Source organism: Crocodylus porosus, unplaced genomic scaffold, assembly GCF_001723895.1.
Source record: "Crocodylus porosus isolate Cpor-Errol unplaced genomic scaffold, CroPor_comp1, whole genome shotgun sequence".
NCBI classification, from domain to species: Eukaryota; Metazoa; Chordata; order Crocodylia; family Crocodylidae; genus Crocodylus; species Crocodylus porosus.
In genome coordinates, this window is record NW_017728916.1 from 6,153,335 (window position 1) to 6,180,919 (window position 27,585).

At 46.2% G+C, this 27,585-nt stretch overlaps 1 protein-coding gene across 1 annotated transcript in view; it reads left to right on the forward strand.

The window, feature by feature from the left end:
- The window catches only part of FAAH2 (fatty acid amide hydrolase 2), a 34,877-nt gene extending 11,933 nt beyond the window's left edge, over positions 1–22,944 (forward strand). Inside the window, exons 4-11 of the mRNA XM_019536155.1 lie at positions 271–480; positions 4,140–4,259; positions 4,885–5,020; positions 6,385–6,502; positions 7,413–7,532; positions 18,317–18,428; positions 20,584–20,778; positions 21,433–22,944. Coding sequence (XP_019391700.1) covers positions 271–480; positions 4,140–4,259; positions 4,885–5,020; positions 6,385–6,502; positions 7,413–7,532; positions 18,317–18,428; positions 20,584–20,778; positions 21,433–21,608 — 1,187 coding nt within the window. The 3' untranslated portion in view covers positions 21,609–22,944. The remainder of the gene's footprint in view (positions 1–270; positions 481–4,139; positions 4,260–4,884; positions 5,021–6,384; positions 6,503–7,412; positions 7,533–18,316; positions 18,429–20,583; positions 20,779–21,432) is intronic.
- Positions 22,945–27,585: the final 4,641 nt, after the last annotated feature.

The following is a 27,585-nucleotide window of genomic DNA, read 5'->3' on the forward strand; positions in this document are numbered from 1 at the left end:
GGACAGTAAAGAAATTCTTCCTTATGTCCAGCCTGAAATGGTCTCGCAGTAGTTTATGACCGTTCGACCTCGTCATCCCTTGGGGTGCTCTGGTGAACAAATGTTTCCCCCAGATACTGGTGGTCATCCTGATAAACAGAATGAAATAACAAATAAGTTTTTCTGGCAGGATTTGAAATTAACATAGGCTTTCTCAACCATAGCTTGACATTTCAAGGTTGTTTGTACTGAATCTCTGACTCGTTGTCCCTGTTTACCTTTTTATCACAGGGATGCCAAATTCTTCTGGCCTGGTTAGTCGTCGCAACTTGATCTGCACATCAGACGCAATAGTGGTGTCCCGGTTAAAGCAAGCTGGCGCAATCCCACTGGGGGTGACCAACTGCAGTGAGCTGTGCATGTGGTATGAGTCTAGCAACAAAGTCTATGGCAGAACCAACAATCCATATGACTTGCAAAGGATTGTGGGTGGTAGTTCAGGTGAGCCACCTGCATCATGTAATTTTAAGTTGCTTAGCAGCTAGCAGATATTGCAGTACACAGAGGAGTTGAGGAAAATCCCCCTAGCTAATAGAACTTTCTTGTAAAGCTCTGCAAGTGATTGACTGATTAACCATACTTCTAGTTGAGACATAACACTTGGGCAATTAAATGTCTGTTCAACTGACAGGGATGTGAACATTCCAGCTCTTGGATATTTGTTATGTATCACCTTAAAAATATTCTTGCTGAAGTAGCTTTATATTGGTATAATTGTCAGAACTGACATGATATAAACGGGGTGAATAGCAAGAGCAAAAATATAGCACAGTGGAGTAGTATCTTGGATTGGGGTATGCGGGCACTGTTGTGACACATGAAAAATGGTTATAAATCCAGAAATGATAATCTTAAGGGCTTTCTTGGACCAGAAGAATTTCCATTAGCTTCTGCCCATGATAGAAGCAAGAATGGGAAATCACTTAGCCTCATTCTCTCCCTTTAAGTTAGCCATCAAAAAAGAAAGCATTCATTGGCTCATCTGGGGAGGGGAGTGGCTTGCTGCCACTGCGCAGCCCCCCTGTGAGAGGCACTGGGGGCATGTGCCCCCCAGATTTGTGCACAGGGTGAGGACAGACTGCCCACTGCAGGCTCAGGCCTTAGAGGCTGCACTGGCCTTTTCCTGGTGGGGATGGAGCAGGCTTAGCTGTGAGGTAGGTGGCAGCACTGAGAGGGGTGGCTCCAGGGGGTCTGGGGAATCTTGGGGTGGCTGTAGCTTCCCAACCCCCCTCTAGCACTACCCCTGCTCAAGGCACTGTGCTCTACTGCAGCTGAACCTGCCCTATCTCCACCGACTCTGAGTGCAGCCCCAGTTCAGCCTGCCTTTGCCCTGTGCACAAATCTGGGGGGCATATGCCCCCCCCCATACCTCCACCAGGGGACCATGCAGTGGCAGGGAGCCATGCCTCACAGATGAGCCACCCACGGCTCCATCCTGTGCCCTGCCCCGGGTCATATTCACTGCCCCAGCTGGGCAGCCCCTGCCCCGCTTTCCCTTCCTCGCTTTGAGGGCCTCAGTATACTTCCTTTCCCTGCTTCACTCCCTTTGCCATCTGCAGACTTACTGTCAGGATGCTACTCTCCAAGCTGCACGGCTGCATGCCTGTAAATGTAGCTGTCAGATTGGTATCAGCCAATGTGGCTGGTTAATAACTGGCAGTCGCCTAAGAAAATCTTTATTGGAGCACCCCCTTATTTAAATAGCCTTGATGTTCCACTAATCAAGCTATTTGTTCTTCTGCAGTTGTGCTGTCTATAGCTATTCCTGGTAATACAGCTCCTATTTCACAGACTGTTTTATTTCTAACTAAAAATGTTAACTCGGGTGTAAAAATAACTGTCAATGGTGTGTTCATTGCAGTTAAGACACTTAAGAAGTGCAGTGGTTCTTAACCTTTTGTACCTTACGTCCCACCAACGATTTTGTCAGAAAACCCTGGTCCCACCATGATAAAAACAAAACCCCACTTTTTCCAAGAAGTGGATTTTTATGTTTACATGCATTTTTAGTATTATATTCCTAATTAATGGTAATTTTCAAATGAGTTGAAGTCCCACCTACACAACCTTTGCATCCCACCAGTGGGACACATCCCACTGGTTGAGAAACGCTGCTAGAGTAAGAAGAAGAGATGTACATTGAATTCTAGTGACTACAAGACTAACGAAACAACATTTTGATTATCTTTTGCCTAGCTTGTTGTGTTTTTATACATAGTATAACATATAGCAAAGTCATGTATATTCTGATAAAAGTTGCATCTGTTTTTGTTTTAATCTTAAACTGAATAATAGAGCCTTAGGCACGCACCATATAGGCAAAGCCTCTAGTTTCTTTTAACTGGAGAAAAATGTGTGTTTTGTTATGTGTAATGAATAATGATGTACCACACCATCTATACCACCTTCAAAATTTTACATCTGCCCACAATTATATGAGTTACTGGTGAACATCATGAGAGAGAGGGGGGAAAATAAAGGGGGGCAGTGGGGAGGCTCTAACACTTCCACATTCTTGCAAACCCCCCAGATAAACTCCCAAGAACCAACACATATCTCAATCAGCTCCATCTACATCAAAAGAAGCTGAGCCAGTCTCTCTTCAGTTATAAAATGTCTTTGTTTCTCAGTTTTGCAAACATTTCAAAACAGTGTGTCCTTTATGTAGCTTTAATTAGTTTTGTGTCCAGATAAATCAGTGTCTGTTTGTGGTACTGAGTGTGCCCATCGTAATCCTTTACTTCAGTTCTGAAACTCTAAGTCAGTTTAGTAACAATTAGTTGATTTGACAAAAGGCAGCATTATGCTGTTTAATGTTTGGTCGTGACAAGAAAATGTTCCTCCGTTGCTAGAAGTGATAGCCAGGGATTCTGGTTTTCCCTGATTAGAAATCACAAAATCTTTGATAGAAATCACAAAATCTGTTATTTTAATAAAAGGCCCCCTGGTCCTGCTCGTGCCCCCCCATCCCCCTGCCAGATGGGGCCCCCAGCTGCCAAGGCTACAGGGCTAGGGACCTGGGTCTGCAGCCCCCTGCCCCCAATAGAAGGCAGCAGCTCCTGCAGTGGAGCAGAACAAAGCCGGCTTCCCCCTTCCCCCCACCCCCGCTTGCTGCAGGCTTGCCGGGGTGTGGGAGCCTGGCTCCCTGCTACTGTGCATGCTCCCGAGTGGAGCAGGGCAGAAGGGGACCCATGACCTCTAGATCTGTGAATGGGGTGGGTGCAGGCTTGGGCTCCCACCCTGCTGTCCTCACCCAGGCTTGTCCTCCCACCCTGCTGTCCTCCAACCCAGTGTGTGCAACCTGGTGCTGCAGGGCAGAGTACAGCCACGCAGGAAAGATGCTTGCTGCTTTGAACTCTGTACTGCCCTGGTTACGCATCTTCTGTGTATGCGGCAGCAGTGTGGGGCACAACTTGACACCGCTGCCCCTGCACGTGCAGGGGACATGTCACCAGGGCAGCGTGGAGCTCACAGCAGCAAACAGCCTTCCTGTATGATTGTTCTCTGCCCTGCAGCACCAAGTCACACCTGCTGGGCTGCAGAGGTCCCAGAGGGAGGCAGCAGGGTGGGAGCCTGAGTCACTCCCTGCCCACACAAATTTCAGGGGTGCAGTTCCCTCCTACCCCCTGGGAATGCATGTAGCAGTGGGGAGCCAGCCCTGACCCTGGACAACCTGCTCATGGCTCTATCCCGCTCCCTGCTGGGGCCCTGCAGCTGTGCATTGTGGACCCGGGCCCCAAGTCCCACACACTGCCTGGCAGGGCAACAAGCCCAGCCCTGTCCAACTCCCTCCCTCCCTATGGGAGCCTCAATCACCCCCTCACTTACCTATCGGAGCTGCTCTTTAGGCTGCCTGGGGCCATGTGCATATACATGTACATGGTGCCCCATGCCTGACTGCCCTCCCAGCCTCCTGCAGGCTGGAACTCTGCCAGCCTGCAGAGAGCTTGCTGCAAAATGCAAAATCCTTGGGTTTCTCTGCTAAAATGAGAAATTTGCATTTTTACCTCAGTAAGGGGCATCTGCATTTTACTCTGTTTTTCCATGAGAAACGGAAAACCTGGATCCCTGGTGATGACTTTTTACTTGTTGTTACACAGGTGGTGAAGGCTGTGTCCTGGCAGCTGCCTGCTCTGTAATTGGTGTGGGCTCAGATATTGGTGGTAGCATTCGGATGCCTGCCTTCTTTAATGGAGTCTTTGGACATAAACCCACCACAGGTAATAACTGTGCAGAGGTCATATGTTTATGTTGGGGAGAAGAGATTGGTCAAAAGAACGTGTTCAGGGTCCTCTCTTTTATGTTGATAAGAACAATTTCTGGTACCAGTTTACTGCTGGACATATCCTTGGTGTAAAGTTAGAGGCTAACTCCATTAGTTTTTATATTGGAATATAAATTTCCAGAAAGTGGGGTGGGTTATAGGCTCGATGTCAAATACTTGCAGCTAGGACATTGTCACTGGGCCAGCATCTCTTGCTTGGAAACAAAACGACCTGATGTCTTTAAAGCAACAGTAATTCATTATTTCAAATTGATAGATTAGTTGGACTTTGGGGTCAGACTTGATGATCTGTTCAGGTCCCTTCCAACCCTAGAAACTGTAACTAGTCCCACCAAGAGATCCAGAGCTTCGGTCAGCTGCGCGTTGTAGATTTTTTCCCCTTCCTCATAAGTTGCATACTAATTACTTGATCTTGAGAACAGTACCCTTGCACTGCAATCTGAAAGTGATCATTTACCTCCCAATTGGAGGCTATTCTTCCTAGGGAGATCAATTTGTCTTTGCAGAGATGTTGTTTGCATTATGATAACTAACTTCTGTGCCTCCCTTTGCATTTGTAGGGGTCGTCCCCAATGATGGTCAGTTCCCCAATGCCCGCGGGGTGCGGATTGACTTCTTGTGCACAGGTCCCATGTGCCGCTATGCTGAGGACCTAAAGCCTATGTTGAGGGTCATGGCTGGGCCTGGAGTTGAAAAGTAGGTTACTTAAGTGTTTTCTGAGCATTGAGGAAAAGATGGGTTAAATTGGTGCAACTCTTCTGGATCCAGCAGCTTACATAAAATAAGCATAAATAAAGTATTGGGATGACTTTGGAGCTAGATGTCTGTTACTGATTCCTCTCTTGAAGTAGGAAGTATAAAATAGCCAACCACTTGTAGACAGAGCACAAGCTTGATTTTCTTCAATTGGTGTATTGGATGGTAAAGCAGCAGATTGAAATAGTCAAGTCCTGGTGGATTGGCCCATAATAGCCAACCATGACCGCCTCTAGAATTCTGTTTGCAGACACCTTGGAACCTCAGGAAGGATACACCAATGCACAAACCTGCTACCTGTAGCTACTTTCACATCAGAACTTGAACGACCGGATCCACAGATTACCTTTTTGTCTGGATCTATTCCAGGTTTCTGTTTTGCTTTCAGTTTGCCATAGATAAATTGTTTTCCCCCTTGCAAGATGTGTATATTTTGTCTATTTTACAGTTTCACACAGGAAGTCCTTTACCTAAAAGGTTTAGGTGGGAGTGAAATACCTTGCCGGGCAACTCCTTGCACTGAGTAGGGCTAATCAAAGGACACAGAACAGGGGAAATGTCTTTGTTACCATTTCAAAAAAAAGGCTAAATCCTTTTTATAGTAGTAAAGGCCACTCTTCAGTCTCTTACTGGTTACTGCTCCTTATATCTGCCCAGATTTTCCCCAATTACTGCCCCTCGTTCCAGTCACTGTTGGCTATTCTTTGCTTCCTAGCCCTGTTATTACCCTAGCACGCACAGCCTAAATCCATTTGTTCCAGCTGATGGGAACATCTTCTGACTAATTAGGAATCTCAGCTTTTGCGCTCTGGCACACCCTGTTCTACAAGGTGGCTTGAAGTTTTAACTGCATACAAGCTCAGACTCCTGGCTCACCCAAGTGGGTTTTAGGTTTTTCTATCTTCTCTCTCTCTCTCTCTCTGTCTCTCTACTGGTTCACTGTTGTGTTTTTGAGTGTCTGTATTTCTTTACCTTTGTGTCTACTTTAGCATGACTGTGTGATGCTGAGAAATGCTTCTAACCCCCGTTATTGTTTGAGCCTTATCATATTGAGCTGCATCTTGCAAGACTGCCCAATTTTCTTAAAACAAAAAGGAGAAATGTGGAACTCTCAGGCTCTGTGATAAGCAGGCAGATGTACTGAATATCAGGCAGCAAGTAATGTATGCATCAGTTTCTGCCTTCTTTCTAACATAGCAGAAAAAAGTATAACCTCTTCAGGACATTTTTGCATGAGTGTAACCCATGCTGCTGTCTGTAGGTTATGTGGATTTGTGACCTGGGTATTGTTCCTTCCACCTCAGGCTGAAGCTGGATGAAAAGGTTGCTCTGGAGAAAATAAAGTTCTACTGCATGGAGCATGATGGGGGATCAGTTTTTGTGTCCCCTGTAGACAAGGAAATTCTTCAGGCCCAGAGAAAGGTAAGAAGAAACTGGACCTTGTTATTTAGGCACTTAAATTCCAGGGTGATAAAGGGTGTTACTAAAACCTGGAGAGGGAGATTAAGGAGTTTGTTGGATAAGCACTTGTTATGCGTAAGCCTGTTTCATTTTCTTCTTTACCAAGGACCTTAGCCACACCCCCCTCCCCCCCACCCTTTTAATGGGCTGCTAATCATCTGGCAAGGAAACAGTGCAGTGCAAGTCAGAGAAGTAAAATGAGTTTCTCTGGTGACTGCAGTGGAGCTGTGCTTATACTGAGAAGCTTCCATGCCAGTCTGTGTTGACAAAAGTCAGCACTGAAATAGCCTGGGGGTATTACAGATATTGAATTTTTTGTGTCTTTCGCATGCTTCCTTAAGATATGGGATCAAACTAAATCCTGAGCCAGAAGTACAGAGCTAAGAAACAGCTACATAAATGTTGCCTATTAGATGAGATGTGAAATGGAGGGCCTCTTTATGTTTTCTAGCAGCTGCCAAATGCTTTTCAGAGGAGGTAACCCCGGTGTCATGGCCTCTGTCCATTAAAGAGCTTCTAAGCAAAGCTGGTTGAATTAAAGTATTGTCAAAAAGTCACGTATGTCTAAACTGAAATATTTTGTGAGTGTTTGTTTTGGAGCAAGTTTTCATTAGGAAGGTTTAACAGGTTGAGACGCAGAGTCCAGACTTAGACTGGTCACTTGTGCCACCCATATTTTTATTACACATGTCATATGTTACATCTTTGCTCTTGGCAGCCTCAGTTTACCCGTTTGATAATTTGGCACTCTCCAAAGACCTAAAGTAGTATCATGAAATGTGTTATCTTATTTGGTAATGGATAATAATTGTATAATGAATAATTACATTATCTTGTAATGGATAAGCTTTTCCCTCTGTGTTTCTCTAAGGTAGTGGAGTACCTGGAGGCTCAGCTGGGTGTCCAAGTTCAACACGTGTCAATCCGCCGCATGAAATACTCATTCCAGATCTGGTCTGCTATGATGTCTTCCAAGGGCAGTGATGGTCAGGTGTGTGTAATTTACATGAGGACATAAATTTAGGTTAATTTTTCTCTGCTTCTTCTAACAAGGGAGAAACACTTGCACATTCCTGTTTGTGTTCTGGACTTACCTGCATGCCTCTGCTGCTTTCTCACTATTTCAAAGGTTCATAGTTAATAGGGTTGGAAGGGACCTGAGCAGATCATCAAGTCCGATCCCCTGCCATGGGCAGGAATGAATACTGGGCTTATGTGACCCTGGTAAGTTTTTAAGCTCATATGACCCCAGCCAGGTAATCATCAAGCTTCCTTTTAAGGACCCCTAAGGTAGGAGCCAGTACCACTTCCCTTGGAAGCTGGTTCCAGATCCTGGCCGCCCTGAATGTGAAGTAGCGCCTCCTGAAGTCTAGCCTGAACCTACTCTCAATCAACTCAGCCGTTATTCCTTGTTACTCCAGGAGGTGCTCGGGGGGAACAGGGTCTTGCCCATTCCCCTCTGGTCCCCCCCGGTAAGTTTACAGACTGCCACTAGATCTCCTCTCAGCCTTCTCTTGTGGAGGCTGAAAGAGGTTCAGGTCCCTCCACCTCTCGTAGGGCCTGCCCTGCTGCCTCCTGATCATGCAGGTGGCCCTTGTCTGGACCCTCTCGATTCTGACCACATCCCTCCTGAAGTACGGCATCCAGAACTGGATGCAGTACTCCAGCTGTGGCCTGACCAATATCACAAAGGATCACTTCCTTGGACCTGCTCATGATGCATCTGTGGATAACCGCACCTTGTCACGTAGTCTTACTGACTGCGTCCTTACATTGGTGGCCCATGTTCATTTTAGAATTGATAATGACTTCTGCCACTGTGTGCTTTTGAAGGGAGTTCCTCAGCCTATAGTTATGCTGCTGGTTCTTTCTGCCCAAGTACAGTACCCTGCACTTGTTGGTATTGAATCCCATCCTAGTCACATTCGCGCACCCCTGTAACCAGTCCAGGTCCAGTTGTATCCTGTCCCTCCCTTCTAGCGTGCCCACCTTGCCCCAGATCTTGGTGTTGTTGGTGAGTTTGAACAGGGTGCTTTTCACCCCCTTGTCCAAGTTGCTAATAAAGAAATTGAACAATACAGGCCCGAGGACCAAGCCCTGGGGGACTCCACTGCCCACATCCCTCCAGGTTGAATATGACCCATCCCCACCACTCTGGGTGCGGCCCCCTAGCCAATTTGTGACCCATCTGACTGTGTAGGCATCAGTGCTACAGTCACTTAGCTTTTTAATGAGAATGGGGTGGAAGATGGTATCAAAGGCCTTCCTGAAGTCTAGAAAGTCTACATCCACCGCAATGCCTGTGTCCAGTGATTTTTTTGTGACCTGATTGTAGAAGGCAGTCAGATTGGTCTAACAGGACCTGCCCCTAATGAACCTATGCTGGTTGCCTGTGAGCATCATCCCCCCTGTTGGTCCATCACAGATGTGCTCCTGGATAATTTTCTGAACGAGCTTCCCCAGGACCAAAGTAAGGCTAATGGGCCTACATTTGCCTGGGTCCTCCCTCCCTTTTTTGAAAATGGGAACCACATTGGCCCTTTTCCAGTCTTCTGGCACCTGGCCAGAGCACCATGAGTGCTTGTAAAGCCGTGCCGGGGCCCTGCGATGACCCCTGCCAATTCCCTCAGCACCGTGGGGTGGAGAGTGTCTGGACCTGCTGATTTGAACATGTCCAGCCCCTTCAGAAGTTCCTTTACCCTAGGCCTGGTGAAGCCTCTCCTGAGTCCGTCCTGAATCCCGGTGGGGGAAATGTCTTGGTCCCTGCTTAGAAAAATGGAGGCAAAGAATTTGGTAAAAAGGTCTGCTTTTTCATCTGGTGCAACCACCAGATTGCCAAGTGTGTTTTGCAGGGGCCCCACATTGCCTGGTACCTTTTTTTACTCCCTACGTATTTAAAAGAGGACTTTTTGTTGTCCTTGATCCTTGTTGTTAGCCCTAGTTCCATCTCCACCTTAGCCTTTCTAATGACCTCCATACAGACTCGAGAGAGAGAGAGAGGTATAATCCTCTTTAGTGACAGGCTGTGCCCCCCCCCCCCCCCCTCCCCCGGATGTATGCCACCTTTTTGGCTTTCAGGCATTCATGAATGCCTTTGGTGAGCCAAGGTGGTTTTTGAGCACTCTTGCCTGCTTTGACTCGCATTGGAACTATCACCCCTTGAGCTTGGAGGATCATCTCCTTAAGGAATGACTACTCATGTTGGACACCTAGCTCCCTTACTCTCCGGGACCAAAATCCCTGTTCTGACAATCTCCTCAAATCGCTGAAATCGGCACTCCTGCAGTCAAGGGCCTTGCTGCAGGCCCTTGACATCCTGCGCTGGATGGTGAATTCCAGTAGGTGATGATAGCTGTTGCCCAGGTGGTCGAGGACCTGGAGTCCCCTCACTAGGTCATCACCTGTGGCAAGGACCAGGTCTAGCAGGGCATTCCCCCTTGTGGGACTGCACCTCCTGGTTAGGTGGAGGTCTTGCATCTTAGCAGGGAACCTATGTGAGCAGTCGGATCTGGCTGACTGCTCCTCCCAGCAAATGTCTGCATCCTTTGACTTAACTGCCTCTGTGAGCTGACCTGAGAATTCCTGGTCCAGCTGTTCCCCCTGGTTGGGTGGTTTGTAGTAGAACCCCACTGTTAAGTCCCTTTCCCCGACCCCCCTGTATTCTAACCTAGAGCACTTCAGCCTGCCCCTCCTCTGACCCCATCCTGTTATTTGAGGACGTGTATTGCTCTTTGATGTAGAGTGCCGCATCCCTGCCTTTCCTCCCCGTTCTGTCTTGCCTGGATAGTCTGTAGCCCCTAATGTTTACCACCAAATCATGGGTTGAATCCCACCAGGTTTCAGTGAGCCCTACTATGTCTGGGTTTGTACTAACTGTCCAGAGGGCAAGTTCCTCCTGCTTATTCCCCATACTTTGAGCATTAGTGTAAAGGCATTTAAGGCCTCCTGTTGGTACATGCACCCTCCCGGCCTCCATCCCTCTCCTGATTCCTAGGACTATCTGAACCCTTGTCACTTAGCTGGATACTTCTTGTGCTCGTCACCTGTCTTGGCTGGGAGTTGTCCTCGTGTCCTGCTGTGGCCCCATCCCCTGGCAAAGCTAGTTTAAAGCATGCCGTACAAGATCAACCAACCTGGAAGAGGAGACATGCTTGCCTATAAGGGAAGGGTGAAGTCTATCCCATCTGAGCATGCCCCCTGCGCAAAAATGCAGGTCGTTGTCCAGGAACCTGAGGTCTGCCTGGTAGCACCAACTCCAAAGCTGCCGGTTGACCTCACTGATGTGGGCCTCATGTTGCTGTCCATGTCTGCTTTACTGGGAGAATAAAGGAGAGTATCACCTGTGCCCTTGTATCCTTGAACTTGGCTCCCAAGGCCTTGTTGTCCTTCATGATGCGTTCTGGATTGCTTCTGGCTGCGGCATTCGTTCCCACATGGATTAGGACCATTTCTCTGACTTTGTCCTCTTGCTTTAACTATTAGCAAGATTTTCATTAACTCAGTATCCTTGTACAGTCATTTTCAACTTTTTTGAGTCTCTCACCTTAATAAGCTGTCCTACTGCAGTAAGACATGCAGAGCAGTCAGGCTGCAGGACTGTGATTATCTATTATGAAAAGGCCCTAACTTACATCATTGTAACTAGACTATAACCTCTTCAGCAACTGAAGAGAGATTTTACAGTTGTTCCATTTTTTTCTTTTCCCTTTATTAGCCTCCATTTATAATTCATCTTCCCTTCTTCTTTCCTATTCCTTCCTCTCGGGTATATTCCAAGCTTTTTCCACATCCTCCGGTTTGAGAAACTAATCTAGCAAATGAGAAACATCTTAACATTTTTACCTTGGTATTTTTGGTATAGGTTCTTGTAAACTTGGCTGAACTGATATTTAACTAGTTGATGCTTTCCCTCTTTTAACACTGAGTCCTGGGGCTAGTGCAGTAGTGTGTTGAGGCAGGCCAGAACTGAAGTTTGTGGTGTTCTGGCTGGGAACCAGGGACTGAAACTGAAGATGCTGCAAGTTAACGTTGCGTTCTTTGGAAGATCCGTGTGGAGCTGAGTTGTGTAAAAGACTACCCTCTTTCTGCTTTGCTTACATCAGTGCTGGTAGTTTTCTGAAGTTTTAATGCCTTGCTGTGTTTCAGGTCCTGTACAGCAGTTTTAATACTTCAGTTAAGCTGATTAATGGATTATCTGTGCAAGTAGCAAAAGAAAAACACACCTCTCTGAAGAACAATGTGCCAGGCAGACTTTTATCCTGTCCTTGTTGATCCTGTTTCTTAAATTGGGAGGAAAAAGCACTGCGGAAATTCTGTAAAAATAATTTTAAAATTACATCTGCATCTTTTAATGCCATCATCTCTGGTGCACACATACCATTAAAACTAAATGGTACCAGTAATGTGTGCCCCTTCCTCATGATGGTAGCTCACCCTGCCTTTTCCATAGCCAGCATGAAATCACCCTGTCATGTTATAAAGATGCTTCTATTTCTCCTTGGGTGTTGTGGCATTCTTTGTTGAGTTCAAAGAATCATGGAGAAATAGGGCTGAAATGGACCTCTAGTCCAGCCTCCTGCCTGACGCAGGATCATCCATATACAAACCGTAATCTAAACTCTTTACAAGGCTACTATCAACCCTGACACACTGCAGACCTGCCGAAGGTCAAGAACAGGGCCAGGGCAGCCAATGTCCTTCTTCTGTGAAATGTTTCCAGTATATGCTCAAGATCCCAGGTAGAGGGCCACATCCCCCACTACAGAGGAAGGCAAAAAATACCCACGGTTTGCATCAGTCTGACCATGGAGTAAAATTCCTCTTTGACCCCAAATGTGGCTATCAGTCTGACTAAGAGTGGAGGAGGAAGACTCCCTAGCCAGGAACCTCCAGCTCCAGGAACCTCAGGAGTATTGGTATGCCCCAGTCAAAATCCCCAGCCTTGGCTGTAGCTAACAGCCGATGCCTCTGAGGAAGGCTTAAAAACACCCTAACACATGTAGCAGAAAGGGTGAGGGGGGCCAGAGGCAACCAGCAAAGCCCAGAAGCATGGGAAATCTATATGGTAGAACATAAGCATCGCAACACCTAGATCATCCTTGACCAGTGGCTGTCTAACCTCTTCTTGAGCAGGGGTGATGCATATGGGTGCACGTGCACCTCCTACAAAAAGGCACTGCTCACTGTCAGCAGCACCCGTGGGCGATTGCTACTCACCACCTTGCCACTGGCACTGCTGGGGGCATCTGGGCTGATGCTGCCGGTGGCAGCTGCAGATGGTTGCCAACCCTTGGTCAATGCCCCCCCTGCTGCTGACGGTGGCAGCTGTGGGAGCTCCCCCACTTGCCACCGTGCCCCCCCAGCTGCTAGGGGCTCAAGTCATTCATGTTCTTGAGCACTGCCTGTAATGGAGAATCCACAGCTTCTGTAGGTTGTCTATTCCATAGTCTCACTATTTTAATGGTGAAGAAATTTTTTTGGACATCCAATCTAAACTTACTGTGCTGCAACTTCAAGCCATTGGTCTGCATCCTTCTCTCTGAAGCAAGGGGTGCTTTAACTCTTTTTTACAGCAACCCTTCAAGTGTTTGAACACTTCTTTCATGACCCCTCTTAAGTGCCTTTTCTGCAAGCTGAGCATGCCTAGCTCCTTCAGCCTCTCCTTGCATTACTTGCTTTCCAAGCCCTTGATCATCTTTGTTGCCTGCTTCTGCACCCTCTAATTTCTTTATATCCTTTTAAAAATGTAGAGCCAGCCTAGAATATCACACAGTACTCCAGATGAGGCCTAACCAGTGCCAAGTAGAGAGGTATTATTACTTCCCATCATAGGCACAAACTCTGTGGGTGCTCCAGAGCTCAAGCACCCACTGAAAAAAAGATAGCAAGTGCTCATCACCCATGAACCACAGATGGCTGCTCGCACATTTAAAAAAAACAATCCCCCCCCCAAAAACAAAACAAAACAAAACAGAACATGCTTTACCACAAGAAGCAGCATGTTACTTCACCCTGGCTCTTCACTGTCTGTTAAGATTGGCTATTTCAGCAGGGCTTTTTGCCACTTTTAGCTAAAACTGATTCAATCAGCTATTAGATGAAAGTGCCAAAAATCCCACTAATGTGCCTGATTGTTACAGATGCTGCAGAGCCTGGTTGAAGTAATGTGTTGCCTCTTCTGGGTATGTGCAGCCTGGGCCCTGCTCTGGGCCCTGCTGGCGCTGGCTCGTGCTTGGCTGTTGCTGCGCTTCATGCGCCTGCTCACACTGCTCCTTCCCCCTGTCTGCCATAGCGATTTCTCTGCACCCCCCCACCCCCAGACCCCACCTTGCCCACCAGCTGGCACCATGTGATTCCCAGCTGCAACACTGGGACCATAGGAGCAGATAGGATGTTGTACCAGAGTCAAAGGGGAGAGGAGAGGAGGGAAGCATCAGGAGAAGGGCAGCAGTGGAGATTGGGGTTGGCGGGGAGGGTGGGCAAGTGACAGCAAGCAGGTGTGTGGGGCCCGCATCAGTGCCCCATGGCCAGGACTGGCAAGAATGCAGAGCCTGGGTTTGCAGGGGCACTAGTGGAGGGCACTGCCTGCCATGGGGGGAGGGGCAGACTGTGGGCAAGCTCTCCCCCTCCATGCAAGATGCAACTCTCCCCAGCTGCCCTCCCCCCCCAATCTCACTCTCACACACACACACTCACACACACACCCTCCCACAATATACAAGAGCAAGGCTTCATTTTAAGCTGTTATATTACAACTCTGTGTACACTACACAAAAACATGTGAATCAGGGCAAAAATATTTTTTGAAATGAAATTAATGAATGAGATGTTTGATTTTTAGAATATAATTTGGTATTTTTCTGGTTCAGAAATGACAAAACCCTTGCTGAAAAAAGTAATTTCACGGGGCGAGGGAAAGGACTTCTGTTGGCAAAGGTCAGGGGTTAGGGGAAGAGACTTCTGGTCCCAAGATGGTGACCAGGGGGCGGGGTACCTTTCAAGAGGTGGGGCTACACATGCGGCCCTTTATGGTTTGCCAAAACTCAGTAAGTGGCCCTCTGCCCGAAAATTGCCTGCCCCTGATTTAAAGTAAAGTACCGTTTTGTTTTTTGTGTTGTGTTTTGTTAACAACTGCAAGCAACCCAGGGTAAAAACCACAGTTGACAATTATGCCTCCCATATCTTACACCTGATGCTTGTATTGGTGCGTCTCAAAACTATGTTCACTTTTTTCAAGGTTGCATCACACTGCAGACTCCTATTGAGTCTGTCGTCTACCAAGACTCCCAAGTCCTTTTCCATAGTGTTTCAGCCATGTTATGTGTGTGTTTTTGATTATTCCTCCCAAGGTGTAGCATGTTGCATTTGTCCGCAATGAACTTCATCCTGTTAGCTCTATCTAGCCCAGCTTTTCAGTCTGTCAGGATCCTTCTGAATTGCACATCCTCCACTGTGTTCACAATTCATCCCAGTGTCATGTCATTGCAAACTTGCTCAAGAAGTTTTGTATGTCGGCATCCAAATCATTAATAAACACATTGAATGGCACTGGGCCCGGGGACAAACCCCTGTGGGACTCTACTCTAAACTTTGTGCTATTCTGACATGGACCCATTAATAATTACCCATTGCTTGCACTATTGAGTCAGTTCTCCATCTACCTTGTAGTAGTTTGGTCCATCCCACATTTCTCCAATTTGTTTACGAAAAGGACATGCAGGGCCTTGTCAAAAGCCTTCCTGAAATCCAGATACACTTTATCCACAACATTCCCTTCATCCACCCAAGTAGTTACTTTCACAAAGAAGGAGATCAGGTTTGTTTGACATGATTTGTTTTTTATAAATCATTGCTGACTGCTCGTGCTCAGTCTTTCCACTTCCAGATGCTTGCAAATGGCTTTCCTTAGGATATGCTCCAGTAACGTCCCAGGTGTTGAGGTGAGGCTAAATGGTTAGCATTTTACAGGAAACCTGTACAAGCTCTGCATGTATTTTGCAATTAACATTATTCTTCCCTCTGGCTAAAGACGAGAATAAATCACTTTGATCCATTGTGTAGGAGTGTTCTGTGCAGAGCTGTGCGAAATGGCAATGTTCCATTTTGACTAGTGTTTTGACGGAACAGCATTTCGTTTTGACTTTTGTTTCGATTCGATACTGGCTCTTCTGTTTTGTTCTGTCAGAACAGGGTTGAAACGGTGAAAGAGACTTGGGGGTCATCATTGACCACAAGACATGAGCCTGCAATGCGATGCTGTGGCTAATAAAGCGAGCAAAACTCTGGCTTGCATCCATAGATGCTTCTCGAGCAAATCCCGGGACATCATTCTCCCCTTGTACTCGGCCTTGGTGAGGCTGTGAGGCCGCAGCTGGAGTACTGCATCCAGTTTTGGGCTCCACAATTCAAAAAGGATGTGGAGAAGCTTGAGAGAGTCCAGAGGAGAGCCACGCGCATGATCAGAGGTCAGGAAAACAGATCTTACGATGACAGGCTGAGAGCCATGGGACTCTTTAGCCTGGAAAAGCGCAGGCTCAGGGGTGATCTGATGGCCACCTACAAGTTTATCAGGGGTGACCACCAGGATCTGGGGAAACGTTTGTTCACCAGAGCACCCCAAGGGATGACGAGGTCGAACGGTCACAAACTCCTGCAAGACCGTTTCAGGCTGGACATAAGGAAGAATTTCTTTACTGTCCGAGCCCCCAAGGTCTGGAACAGTCTGCCATCGGAGGTGGTTCAAGCACCTACATTGAACACCTTCAAGAGTAAATTGGATGCTTCTCTTGCTGGGATCCTATGACCCCAGCTGACTTCCTGTCCTTTGGGCAGGGGGCTGGGCTCAATGATCTCCTGAGGTCCCTTCCAGCCCTAATGTCTATGAAATCTATGAAACATTTTGCCCATGGGATATAATGGGGAAGGACAAAACAGCCTATAACTTTGTAATTTCTGGGTTGATTTGGATGAAACTTGCAGGAATGGTAGCCCCTTCTGAGGGCATGAATCGTGCCAAGTTTCAAGGAGATAGGTGCAGGGGGTTCGGGGAAACGGCATCCCAAATTCTTGAAACCAAAACTCATATCATGTGTATGTGTTAAGCCCCAGCGGGATCAAAACTGCAAGCATGCTACCTCTGCTGAGGCCATGAAGACTGCCAAGTTTCAAGGAGATAGGTGCAGGGGTTTGGGGGAAACTACCTCAAGCTGTGGACAAGCAAAACTGGTGACATGGGTGACACTGCGTGTGGTAAGGCGCAGCAGGGTGAAAACTGCAGGCATGCTAGCCTGTGGTGAGGCCACAATGCCTGCCAGCTTTCAAGGAGATAGGTGCAGGAGCTTCTGGGTTCTGGCGCCCTGCACCTCTAGCTGCTGACAGGCAAAACTCGTGTCATAGGTGCTTCTGTAACTCTGTCTGTCTTGGGGCACTGAGGGAGGAGGGAAACTACTGCATGACTGGCTGCTAGACCCTGCTGTGGCCACAAAGCCTGCTAGCTGTTAAGGAGATGGGTGCCGGAGGGGTTCTGGGGCCGTGCACCCCTAGCTGCTGACAGGCAAAACTCATGACATGGATGGTTGTGCTAGCTAGCTACTGTTACACAATCGCTCGTGATTCACTTGGGGACCAGCTCAATACACAGTAGCTAGCGAAGATAATGAGTTAATGAGCAAGGATTAACACCTACAAAACCACAGACTAAGGAGAGGAAAGAATCAATACAGAGCCAGGACCTGCTTCTGCCCCAAGACAGAGACAGTCAGTTGCACAAGCACCCATGTCACAAGTTTTGCCTGTCAGCAGCTAGGGGTGCAGGCCCCCAGAACCCCCCTGCACCCATTTCCTTAACAGTTAGCAGGTTTTGTGGCCACAGCAGGGCCTAGCAGCCAGGCCTGCGGTAGTGTTCCACCCCCCCCCCCCCATGCCCCAAGATGGACACAGTTGCACAAGCATCCAGGACACGAGTTTTGCCTGTCAGCAGCTAGAGGTGCAGGGCCACAGGACCCAGCCTCCCCCTGCACCCATCTCCTTGACAGCTGGCAGGTTTTATGGCCTCAGCAGAGGCTAGCAGGCCTGCAGCTTTCACCCTGCTGCGCCTTAACACACACAGTGTCACCCATGTCACAAGTTTTGCTTGTCTACAGCTTAAAGTACAGTTCCCCCCAAACCTCTGTGCCCATCACCTTGAAACTTAGCAGGATTTGTGGCCTCCACAGGGGCTAGCATGCCTGCAGTTTTGACCCTGCTGTGGCTTAACACATACACGTGACACAGGTTTTGCTTTCAAGAATTTGGGATGCAGTTTCCCCCAAACCCCTGTACGTATCTCCTTGAAACCTGGCTGGCATCATGCCCTCAGAAGGGGCTACCATCCCTGCAAGTTTCATCCAAATCAGGCCAGAAATGACAAAATTATAGGCTGCTATGTCCTTCTCCATTATAGCCTATGGGCAAGACGTGAAAACAGCGTTGAAATGGTGAAACATTTTGATTTGCCTCTTTTTGTTTCACGGCTATTTCGACTAATATCGTTCCACTTTGATATTCCTGTTTTGGCCTTGAAATGGGTTGAAACAGCATTGAAACAAAACTGGCAGCAAAATTTCACACATCCCTAGTTCTATGCTTCTGTTGTCTTGTCCTCATCCCATAGAGAATGTAGATAATCAGATAAAGGCTGCTAGTGCTGCATACAAATTAAAATTGGAGGTTGCCACATTTGTTCAGCTACCACACTTTAACCATAGCAAGTCTCACTGAACACTTTATATATTGCAGGAAACACAGATGTTCATAGACCTTCTTGGCGATCATGGGAAACCTGTATGGCCATCGTGGGAGCTACTGAAATGGTTCCTGGGGATGTCATCCCACACATTCCCTGCAATTGGTAAAAATCAGTCTACCAGAAAAATAAATTCCTAGTTGTTTAGATAATTTTACGACCTGCACATGTATTCTGATATGGTCATGAAATTTATTACAATATGAATGAAATGACACAATATTGTAAACTAAGTATAGAATCATAAGAAAGTAGGACTGGAAGGGACTTCACCTGGTCACTTGGTTCAGCCTCCTGCTCAAGACAGTCATCACTAACTAAACCATCCCAGCCAAGTTTACAGGAAGTAGGGTCAGACCAGGTTAGTATTTGAATGGTAGATTTATAAGAGATGCAAAGGGTGGGGAAACTAACAGAGTAAGTGGCATTGCTTCCCTTGAACAATGTGAAATCAAGGTACCAATGAGCTTTGTCCATCTAGGGTAATGGCTCCCAATCTTCTTTTGCTGTGACCCTAAATCTGGGTCATGACCCCTGCCCCTGCTGACAACTCACTCATGCCTGGTGGTGCCAGCAGAGTCCAGGCTGGGCTGGGATTGCAAGGGGCAGCAGTGGTGAGAGCCACGTGGACCATGTGCTGGGAGAGCCCCACGGGTGGGAGGGGCAGACCCTCCCCCCAATTTGGGTTGTGTCCTGAGGTTGGGAGCCACTGATCTAGGGTATCTTGCACAAAGGTGGTTTGCCCTGGTGTTCTGTTTTGATCTCCATCTTGCATAATTACCTCCTGTTTCTCTAACTCATTCCCAGCAGTTATGGGTGGAAATGTTTTCCCTCACATGTAGACTGAAACAAATGTTGTTTGCTGTTACAGCAGTTGTCAGAGTCCACCCAAACGATGGCTGAATTTAATAGTGAATAAGTGAACATGTCTGTAGTTTGTATTTATAGCATTGCTGTAAGCAAAAGCAGGCATGCGCATGGCACATCACAAAGTAATCTTTGAGTCTTGGGACATGTCATCAGTTGGGTAATCTGTTTTCTGGCTTTTGAGGTTTTCACTGGAATGTTTCCTCTTCATTAAATTTTTTGGACATTGAATATCTACCATTTTTAATAATTGCTGTTTAGTCTCTTTCAGCATTGGAAGGGTGCAAATGCAAAGGAAATATTTAGAGTGAAACTTTAAGGAAAATGCAGGCAGGATAATTGGGTAAATTTCTAAACTCTGAGGGCTGGAGGCTCAGTAAGCTATAAAGTGACCTCCTGAGGGGAAAATTGCTGGAGCAATCGTTCTCTCAGTCTTTTTAGATTCAAGGCTTCTTTTGGAAAATGCCAGCTCTTGGTTTTCACAGATTTTGGCTGCAGAAAAAACAGAGAACAAAGAACTCAGAAAGCCCACAGCAAGTTGGAATGTTTTAACACTGCATTTCTTTATGAAATGTCTGGATTTATCTAGTGAATTGCTTTTGCTCACCTAACAGCATTAACATTACATGACACCCTATAGCACCCTTGAAAAGATCTCAAGGTACCCCAAGGTGTCACTGTCATCCTGATTTGAGAAACATTGGATAAAGCCTTGCTACTTGGGTCATTTAAAACTTCTTTGGATTAAATGCTTGCAGATGCATGGTAAGATAGACTGCCACATTGGCAGAACTTGTGGGATGGCCAGGGAAAGAGATTGGAGTCTCTGATAGAAATTATACTGAAAAGATCTCAGAACAACCAACTTCCCCTCTGAGCTAGTAAATTTTGCTTGGAAATGTGCCTCAGTGGCAGAAAGAAAGATAAAGTATGATGTAAAATGTATATGTTTTAGATAACTACAAAAGAGAGATGAGGAGGGTGTGTTTTCCCTCATTCAGTTTTAGAATTCCTTGCTTTAAAACAAACAAAAAAAAATCTTTTAGGATACCTGATAACGCTGGTAGCTGTTTTGATCTCCTTCAATCTTGAATTGTGTGTCGTCACTTGCAACAGTGGTTGATTAAAAATTCAAGTAGGTAATATAAATATTCCCAGATTTTGTTCAATGGGGAAAGGTTCTCATGCATTGAACATTTATCTATACAAAGATAGCAGTTGCTGCAGAAACATGCAAGCCCAGAAGGAGATGGTGCCCTCCATCTCCTGGAACAGTTTCCAAGCTTCTGACTAAGCCCTTTTACAAGTGAGGGGCATGCTGAGATGTCTATATAAAATGCGTTTTAACTGAGACAGCCTCACGCAATTTGCTGTCCTCTTGGTTGTTCCACAGCCCTGGGATTGACTGAGAAGTTGATGAAACTCAGCCCTGCTGCAATGGCCAAGCTGGTGAACATGGGACAGAGCCTCCGGACTGAGATGGAGGACTTACTAGGAGCCAATGGGTTGCTATTGTACCCTTCACATCCTATAGTGGCTCCCAAGCATCACTTCCCCTTGGGGATGCCCTTCAACTTTGCCTACACAGGTGAGCACCACTTCCTGCAGGTGTAAGGCCCTGGAGAGATGGGAGACAAACTAGGGATCTTGCTCATACCAGTTCACCAGTAGTTGTGGGAGAGCATACTCGCTTAGTAGTAGAGGGTCCGCTTGCCCAGATATTTGAGAACTATTTTCCTTATCCTGCTACTTATTTGGAAACTAAACCTTTATGAGAGTGGGAGCAGAAACCTGCTGTTTTTGGGGGTGACCTCTTGAGTACTTTTTTCTGTATTAAAGAAGCCAATCTGAAGACAACACTGTATCCAGATTGATATTGGTAAAGAGTACAACTTGGTGGAACTCCATCACAGCCCCTCAAGACACTTGGATTAGGCTGTTTTCTTTTTTAAAGGTGGCATAGCATATGAGAAGTACTTTTTGTGATCTTAGGAATGATAGACAGTGGTTTTGAACATGCTTGATTTCAGGTGGCATTTCTGCGTCTGATCAGATGTGGCCCTCTTACTGAAGTAACTACCATGGCATGGGGGCTGTACATCAGATAAACTAGACTCCTCTTTCATCCTGCTTTAAAGGATGTATGTTAACACAGTTAACATCTCAGATCCAAAATCTAGGAATACAGAATCTAACACCCTCTGTCTGTTCTAATCAAGACCTTTCTCTTTCTCTCTTTCAGCTATTTTCAATGTCTTGGGCTTGCCTGTGACCCAGTGCCCCCTGGGCTTGAGCACTGAGGGTCTTCCCTTGGGAATCCAGGTAGTGGCTGGACCCTTCAATGACCATCTAACACTGGCTCTGGCTCAATACTTGGAGAAGGCTTTTGGTGGTTGGGTTTGCCCTGGAAAAACATAATGCTGCATTCCTAGGATCCCAAGATAGCAGGAAGATGAAGATAATTTGATTCACAAAAGCTGACAATAGGTATTGGTGCCTATTGAGATCAGGACAGGGGCAACTCCCTTCTGCACAGTCCAAGCACCTTCCCAGGGTAGATTGGGCAGGGCAAGCCAGCCAGGCCTCAAGTTTTCATTCCCATGAATCAGTGGCAAGATGCTACAGTTGAAGCTGTGTGCTTATAATCTCATATTTCCAACTGGAACTTTCTCTTCTCCCTGCATCCCATGACATGAGGGTGGGAGAGAAACCCTTTCCAGTTTTCTTTCATTAGAAACCCCATAACTCCCATGAATTCTGAACAGAACATGTAGCACCTTGTTGGGGGAAGAGATCACATTTCTCTAGTCTGGGTGGGGCTCCAAGACCACTACTTTCAATAGATTTATTTTTCTGTAGCAGTTGCTGCTTTAGAGAAAAAGAAAAGTGATAAAGAGGGCAGGCAGGGGGATGGGCACGAAAGGATTATTTCTGGGAGTTTTGAGCACTGCTGTCGCTGGAAGTTATTCTCTAAGCATATAAATGCCATGTTTAGAAATGGACTCCTGTCTTTTAGAACATCTTAGCCATACAACTGGAATGGTCTGCATTCCTGTCACTTATCTAATATAACATCCATGCACAACAGGTTTGCTGGTGAACTCTAACCCAGCTGAACTCAGTCATAGCAAGATGGATTTCTTATTTCTCTACTAACTGTAAAAGGAAAAGGGAGGGCATGTGGTACAATTTTTACTTTAAAGCATATGCCTCATAGATTGGCCAAATACAGTCCCTGCAGCCTGGCAGCGCTACCTCTTAGACTCAGTCCACAGTCATACACTGACAATTGAAGCATGGACATTTGTCCTCCAGGTTGCTTGCCATGAAGCTGATCTTATTTGGTTAGGAGAGAAACACCTAAGGGAGATCTGTTTTTGTGGGGTTCACTTGTATCATTGGAGCGCTAAAAAGAGAAGAGAGGTTTTTCATAGTGGCTTGAGGCAGCTACAGCATCTCGCTCCCTAGCCCCTCCTTCCTCTTCCACTCCAGCCAGACAGTAATTGTGGCTAAGGTGCTGAAACAACTTCCCCTTTCCCTCCTTCAGAAAAAGTGAATGAATGAATGAATGAATACTGGTGGAGATAAGTATTTTTCCGTCTTTTGTCTGCCATTTGGCTGTAGGCCTTAATTCTATGTGACCCCCAAGTGGGTGCTCACAAGCACTGTGGGCCATCAGCCATTTCCTTTGGGCAATGATGAATGTTTATAAAATGTAAATAATTAAAATGATATTAAAAAAAATCTATCCATCCAGTTCATACCAGATGTTTGTCCTCCTTTGGGAAAGCCCTGCTCTGTGGCCGTCTTGCCTTTTTGCTGTATCATATCACCAGATTTCACGAAGAGGGTGACTATACCGCAGGCATTCTGCACTGTGTACCATACGTTCTTGCACAAACTCCCCACCATTCAGGCTGAAAGCTCCAGAATGTGTGTGCCTAGGAGTATGCAGAGTCTGAGCTGGTGCACTTGGCTAAAGCAGGAATTCTTATCCAGGATGCCATGGCACCTGGGGGGTGCTGCCAAACATTTTGAAGGGTGCATCAAGGTTTGAGGAGATGAGCAGATAAGCACAGGCTCAGACTTGTCCTTGCCTGGCCAATCCCTGACTCCCACTGCTTGGCCCCACAATATATAAGTTAGTTTTTTAAACTGGGTGTTCACAAAATTGCGTGTTTCATGGTCAGGTGGGTGGCAAATTGGCTTAGGGGTCACACCCAGAGGGTGGTGGTGGATGGGTCGATATCGACCTGGAAAGATGTGGACAGTGGAGTCCCGCAAGAATCAGTCGTTGGAGTGGTGCTATTCATTGTCTTCATCAGCGACTTGTATGAGAGTGTAGAGAGCACCCGCCGAAGTTCGCAGATGATACCTGTGCGAGTTAAGCTACGTCCGCAAAATAAATCGCCATCTCTTGTTTTAATGTGAACTGGTTAATTTCCTTTATTTCTCACCTGCCACAACTTTGATGGAATAAGGTACAAAAATAAACACAGTCCTGAGAGAGGAGGAAGATATCGTGTCTGTGGTTCAACAAAAAATAACTCTTCTGCACAACTATTACGTCTCTCTTAGATAAATAATATCTTATATTTAGTTTCCTCTCTCTCTCTTCGAGAACTCTCAGTTTCTTGGTTGTTTGCCCTGTTCTCCTCCGCACGGGTCCCGAGCAAAATAGCGATCCTAATTTACTGCTGATCGAAACTGTGGGGTTCTCTTCTTTGTTAGTTTTTATCCGCTCTCATTCCCTTCTCTTAAATTTAAGTCTCTGGGATGTTACTCAATGTCTTCAGGTATCAGACTCACCAACTCAAAGTGCTCCTTTTTTTAACTCACTTCAGCTTCCCAGGTAAGTTTCTCTCCAGGACCCTTCTTACATTCCCTTTTCTCTTTCTTGTAGTTTCTCTGTTTCTTCCGGGTTGCTTTCTTCTCCTTCTTTAGCTAAATCTGGGTTACTTCCCCTTTAAATTCTTCCAGCCATCTGCTGTCTCTCACAGCCAGCACTCTCTCCCTTCCCAGTGCTGCTGTCTCTCCCCCATCTAAGCAGCCCTGCCCCTTTTTTCCTGGGACTGGTTGCTAAGGTAAGTTTTTGCTTTCCTTCACTCCCCCAAGTTCTGTGATGGGGCAGACTTGGTGTCCTGTCACAATACCAAATTATGGGGCAAAGTTAACACAGCAAAGGGTAGGAAATGGATCCAGGCAGATCTGGACAAGTTCGAAAAATGGGCAGAATAAAATAGGATGCAGTTCAACAAAGACAAGTGCAAAGTGCTGCACCTGGGCAAAAAGCCACCAACAGGCTTACAGGCTGGGGCATGACATAAGCAGCATGGCAGTGGAAAGGGATCTGGGAGTCATAGTTGACTCCAAGATGAACATGAGTCGTCAGTGTGACAAAGTGATCAACAAGGTTGACTGCACTTTATCATGCATTAGCAGATACATGATGAACAGGCCCAGGGAGGTGATGCTTCCCCTCCAACTCAGGCCACAGTTGGAGTACTGCATCCAGTTTTGGGCGCCGCACTTGAAGAGGGATGTGGAGGATCTTGAGAGGGTTCAGAGGAGGCCACTTGTATGGTCAGAGGCCTGCAGGCAAGGCCCTACGAGGAGAGACTGAGGGACCTAGATCTCTTCAGCCTTTGCAAGAGAAGGCTGAGAGATGATCTTGTGGCTGCTTATAAAATTGTCAGGGGAGGGCAGCAGGGAATAGGAGATGGTCTATTTACTAGGGCACCCCCTGCAGTACCTAGGAACAATGGCCACAAATTGACTGAACAGATTTAGGTTGGACATTGGAAAGAACTTCTCCACAGTGAGGGTTGCCAGCATCTGGAAAGGGCTTCCAAGGGAGCTGGTGCTCTCCCCTACCTTGGGGGTCTTCAAGAGAAGGCTGGATAGGTATCTGGCTGGGTATCAAGTGCTCTTTCCTGCCCAGGGCATGGGGTCAGACTTGATGATCTACTGAGGTCCCTACTGACACTAGCATCTGTGAATCTATGAAAGATTGGGGGAACTGGGCTTACTTAGTCTAGAGAACAGGAGACTGAGGCGATTTAATTTCAGCCTTCAACTACCTGAAGGGGGGTTCTAAAGAGGATGGAGCTGGACTATTCGCAGTGGTGGCAGATGATAGAACAAGGAGCAATGGTTTCAAGTTGCAGCAAGGGAAGTTTAGGTTAGATATTAGGAAGAATTTTCTCACTAGGAGGGCAGTAAAATACTGAAACAAGTTCCCCAGAGAGGTGATGGAAGCTCCAGCCTTGGAGGTTTTTAAAACCCAGACAGACAAAGCTTTGGCTGGGATGATTTAGTTGGGGATGGTCCTACTTTGAGCAGGGAGTTGGGCAAGATGACCTCCTGATGTCCCTTCCAACCCTAACTTTCTATGATTCTGTGAAAAGCTACAGGGGGGGGTGCCTTGAGTCCAAAAAAATGTTTGAGAATCACTGAGCTAAGGTATGAGGAAAAGTGTGATTTGGAGCTGTCATCTAGCCTCTGCCACAGGGAGGCATTGAATTAGTAATCATTTGGCTTTGGGTTGTGATAGCCCTCTAGTGACATCCTCACAGTTGCTTGGGCCTACATCTTCTGGCTCTTACTCACGCCCTGGCCCTCTGTATTGCAAGCTGCCTGCCAGTTCATATACTCTTGGTGTTTAACCCTTCATTTCCATATGAACTCTTCCATTTCCTCTTTGGGCTGCACAGATATTTACTGGGAACTCCAGGTAATTTAGCAGTTGTTCCCATTTCAGTTCTGAGTCATTATTGCACCATGGTCTCAAGCTCTTCCCAGTTTGGGTCACTAAGGGCACCAATACACATGACAGCAAACTTGATTAGTTGAGTCTGCTGCAAGTCTGCTGGAGTATGCTAATTAGCATGCTCCAGCAGCCTCTGCATCATGTGAGGGTGCCTTGAGAATGAAAAGGTTGACAAACACTGTCCTAAACCTTGCTCTGTCCTGTAGCCTGTGTACTATTACTACTGTATGATGTTTCAGAGGGGCCTGAACTTCAGGAGCAGGGGAATGGCTTTATTTTGAAGTTGGGACAAAACAAACTCTGACAAGTGTGTCACCTTTTGCATTTCTTGAACAGAAAAAAATTCAAAATCTTGCTACTGATACATTAATTACTCATGTTTAGCTTCATCCTCTAGTCAGCATCTATGGAAAAGCCAAGTTACTGAATTTTGCAGATGATATTTTTGTGTGTGTTCTCTTCACTTACCATATTTTAAACCAGTATTCTGATTTTTGTTATACCTGGCTCTTTAGCCACCCATAGGACAATCCTACAGTTGTTTCGTGATCCTGGAGGAAAATAAAGAGGCAAGACCGCTAATAGGTGATATATTTTATGTTAAACCTGTTAATTAGCAATTTTTTGCAGGCTTTCAAGCCTTTAGTAACTAACCATTTAAATAATAATCAAGCTTATTGTGTTCAAAGTTAGGAACACACAGAAAGCGCCTACAACATTAGTGCCCATTTCCGTAAGTGAATCAGGAAAGAGTTTTTAGTTATCAACAGGCAGCATGCCTTACAGGTAGGCCAGTCAAGCTAGGCTTTATCTTCCTGCAACTATACTGACAATGTATGATGGGAAAGCAGTCTGAATACTTTGGGTGAGCCCATGGATAAGAACAATTTATGATGATAATGGTGTCTAATGCTTCAAAGATGGTAAAGCAAATATGCCCTGAAGAAGATGCTAGGCAGTTTTACCCATCCCCTTAGAGCTCTAAAGATGGCCAGAAATGTCCAACCTGGCTGGGATGCGGTGGCAGATGCGATCCTGCCTTTGTGCATAGTGCTAGTCATGGCTATTGGTCAGATGTGGCAACAGCATTATGTCTTTCTGAAAGGTAATGTTCTGTACTTCCTCTACTGGCTGCTAAATGTTACAATCCTTCCCAGAAAGCCTCAGCATCAAAGTCATAGGCAAGCCCTGTGAATATGTAGTCCTCAATATTGCTTACCTGCAGTCCAGCTCTAGGGTAGAAGCATGGTATCAGTGTTACATAACAAATTTGTAGGCTAAAAATGTTGGCCAGCATATGAAAATAGATTTTTTTAAAGCCAGAGATCACTGGCCTAATTGTTAAGATAGAACTCTAGAGGGTATTCAAGTTTGTGACATTCAGATTTAATTAAAAAATATTAACTTTTCAATTAAATGTGTGCTTGAATGCATTCAGTCACTTATAATCGAGTATTGTGAAATCTCAAAAATGGATAGAGGTTTTGCTGTGCAAGAGGTCTCTGCCCATGTTATACGTACTTGATTTAATTGTACAGGGCCATTAAGAAAAATGGGAGATAAGCAAGTAAATCTAGAGATGGCTTGATAGACACTGTGGAGAGTATTGGGCTTATTTTTTACCAC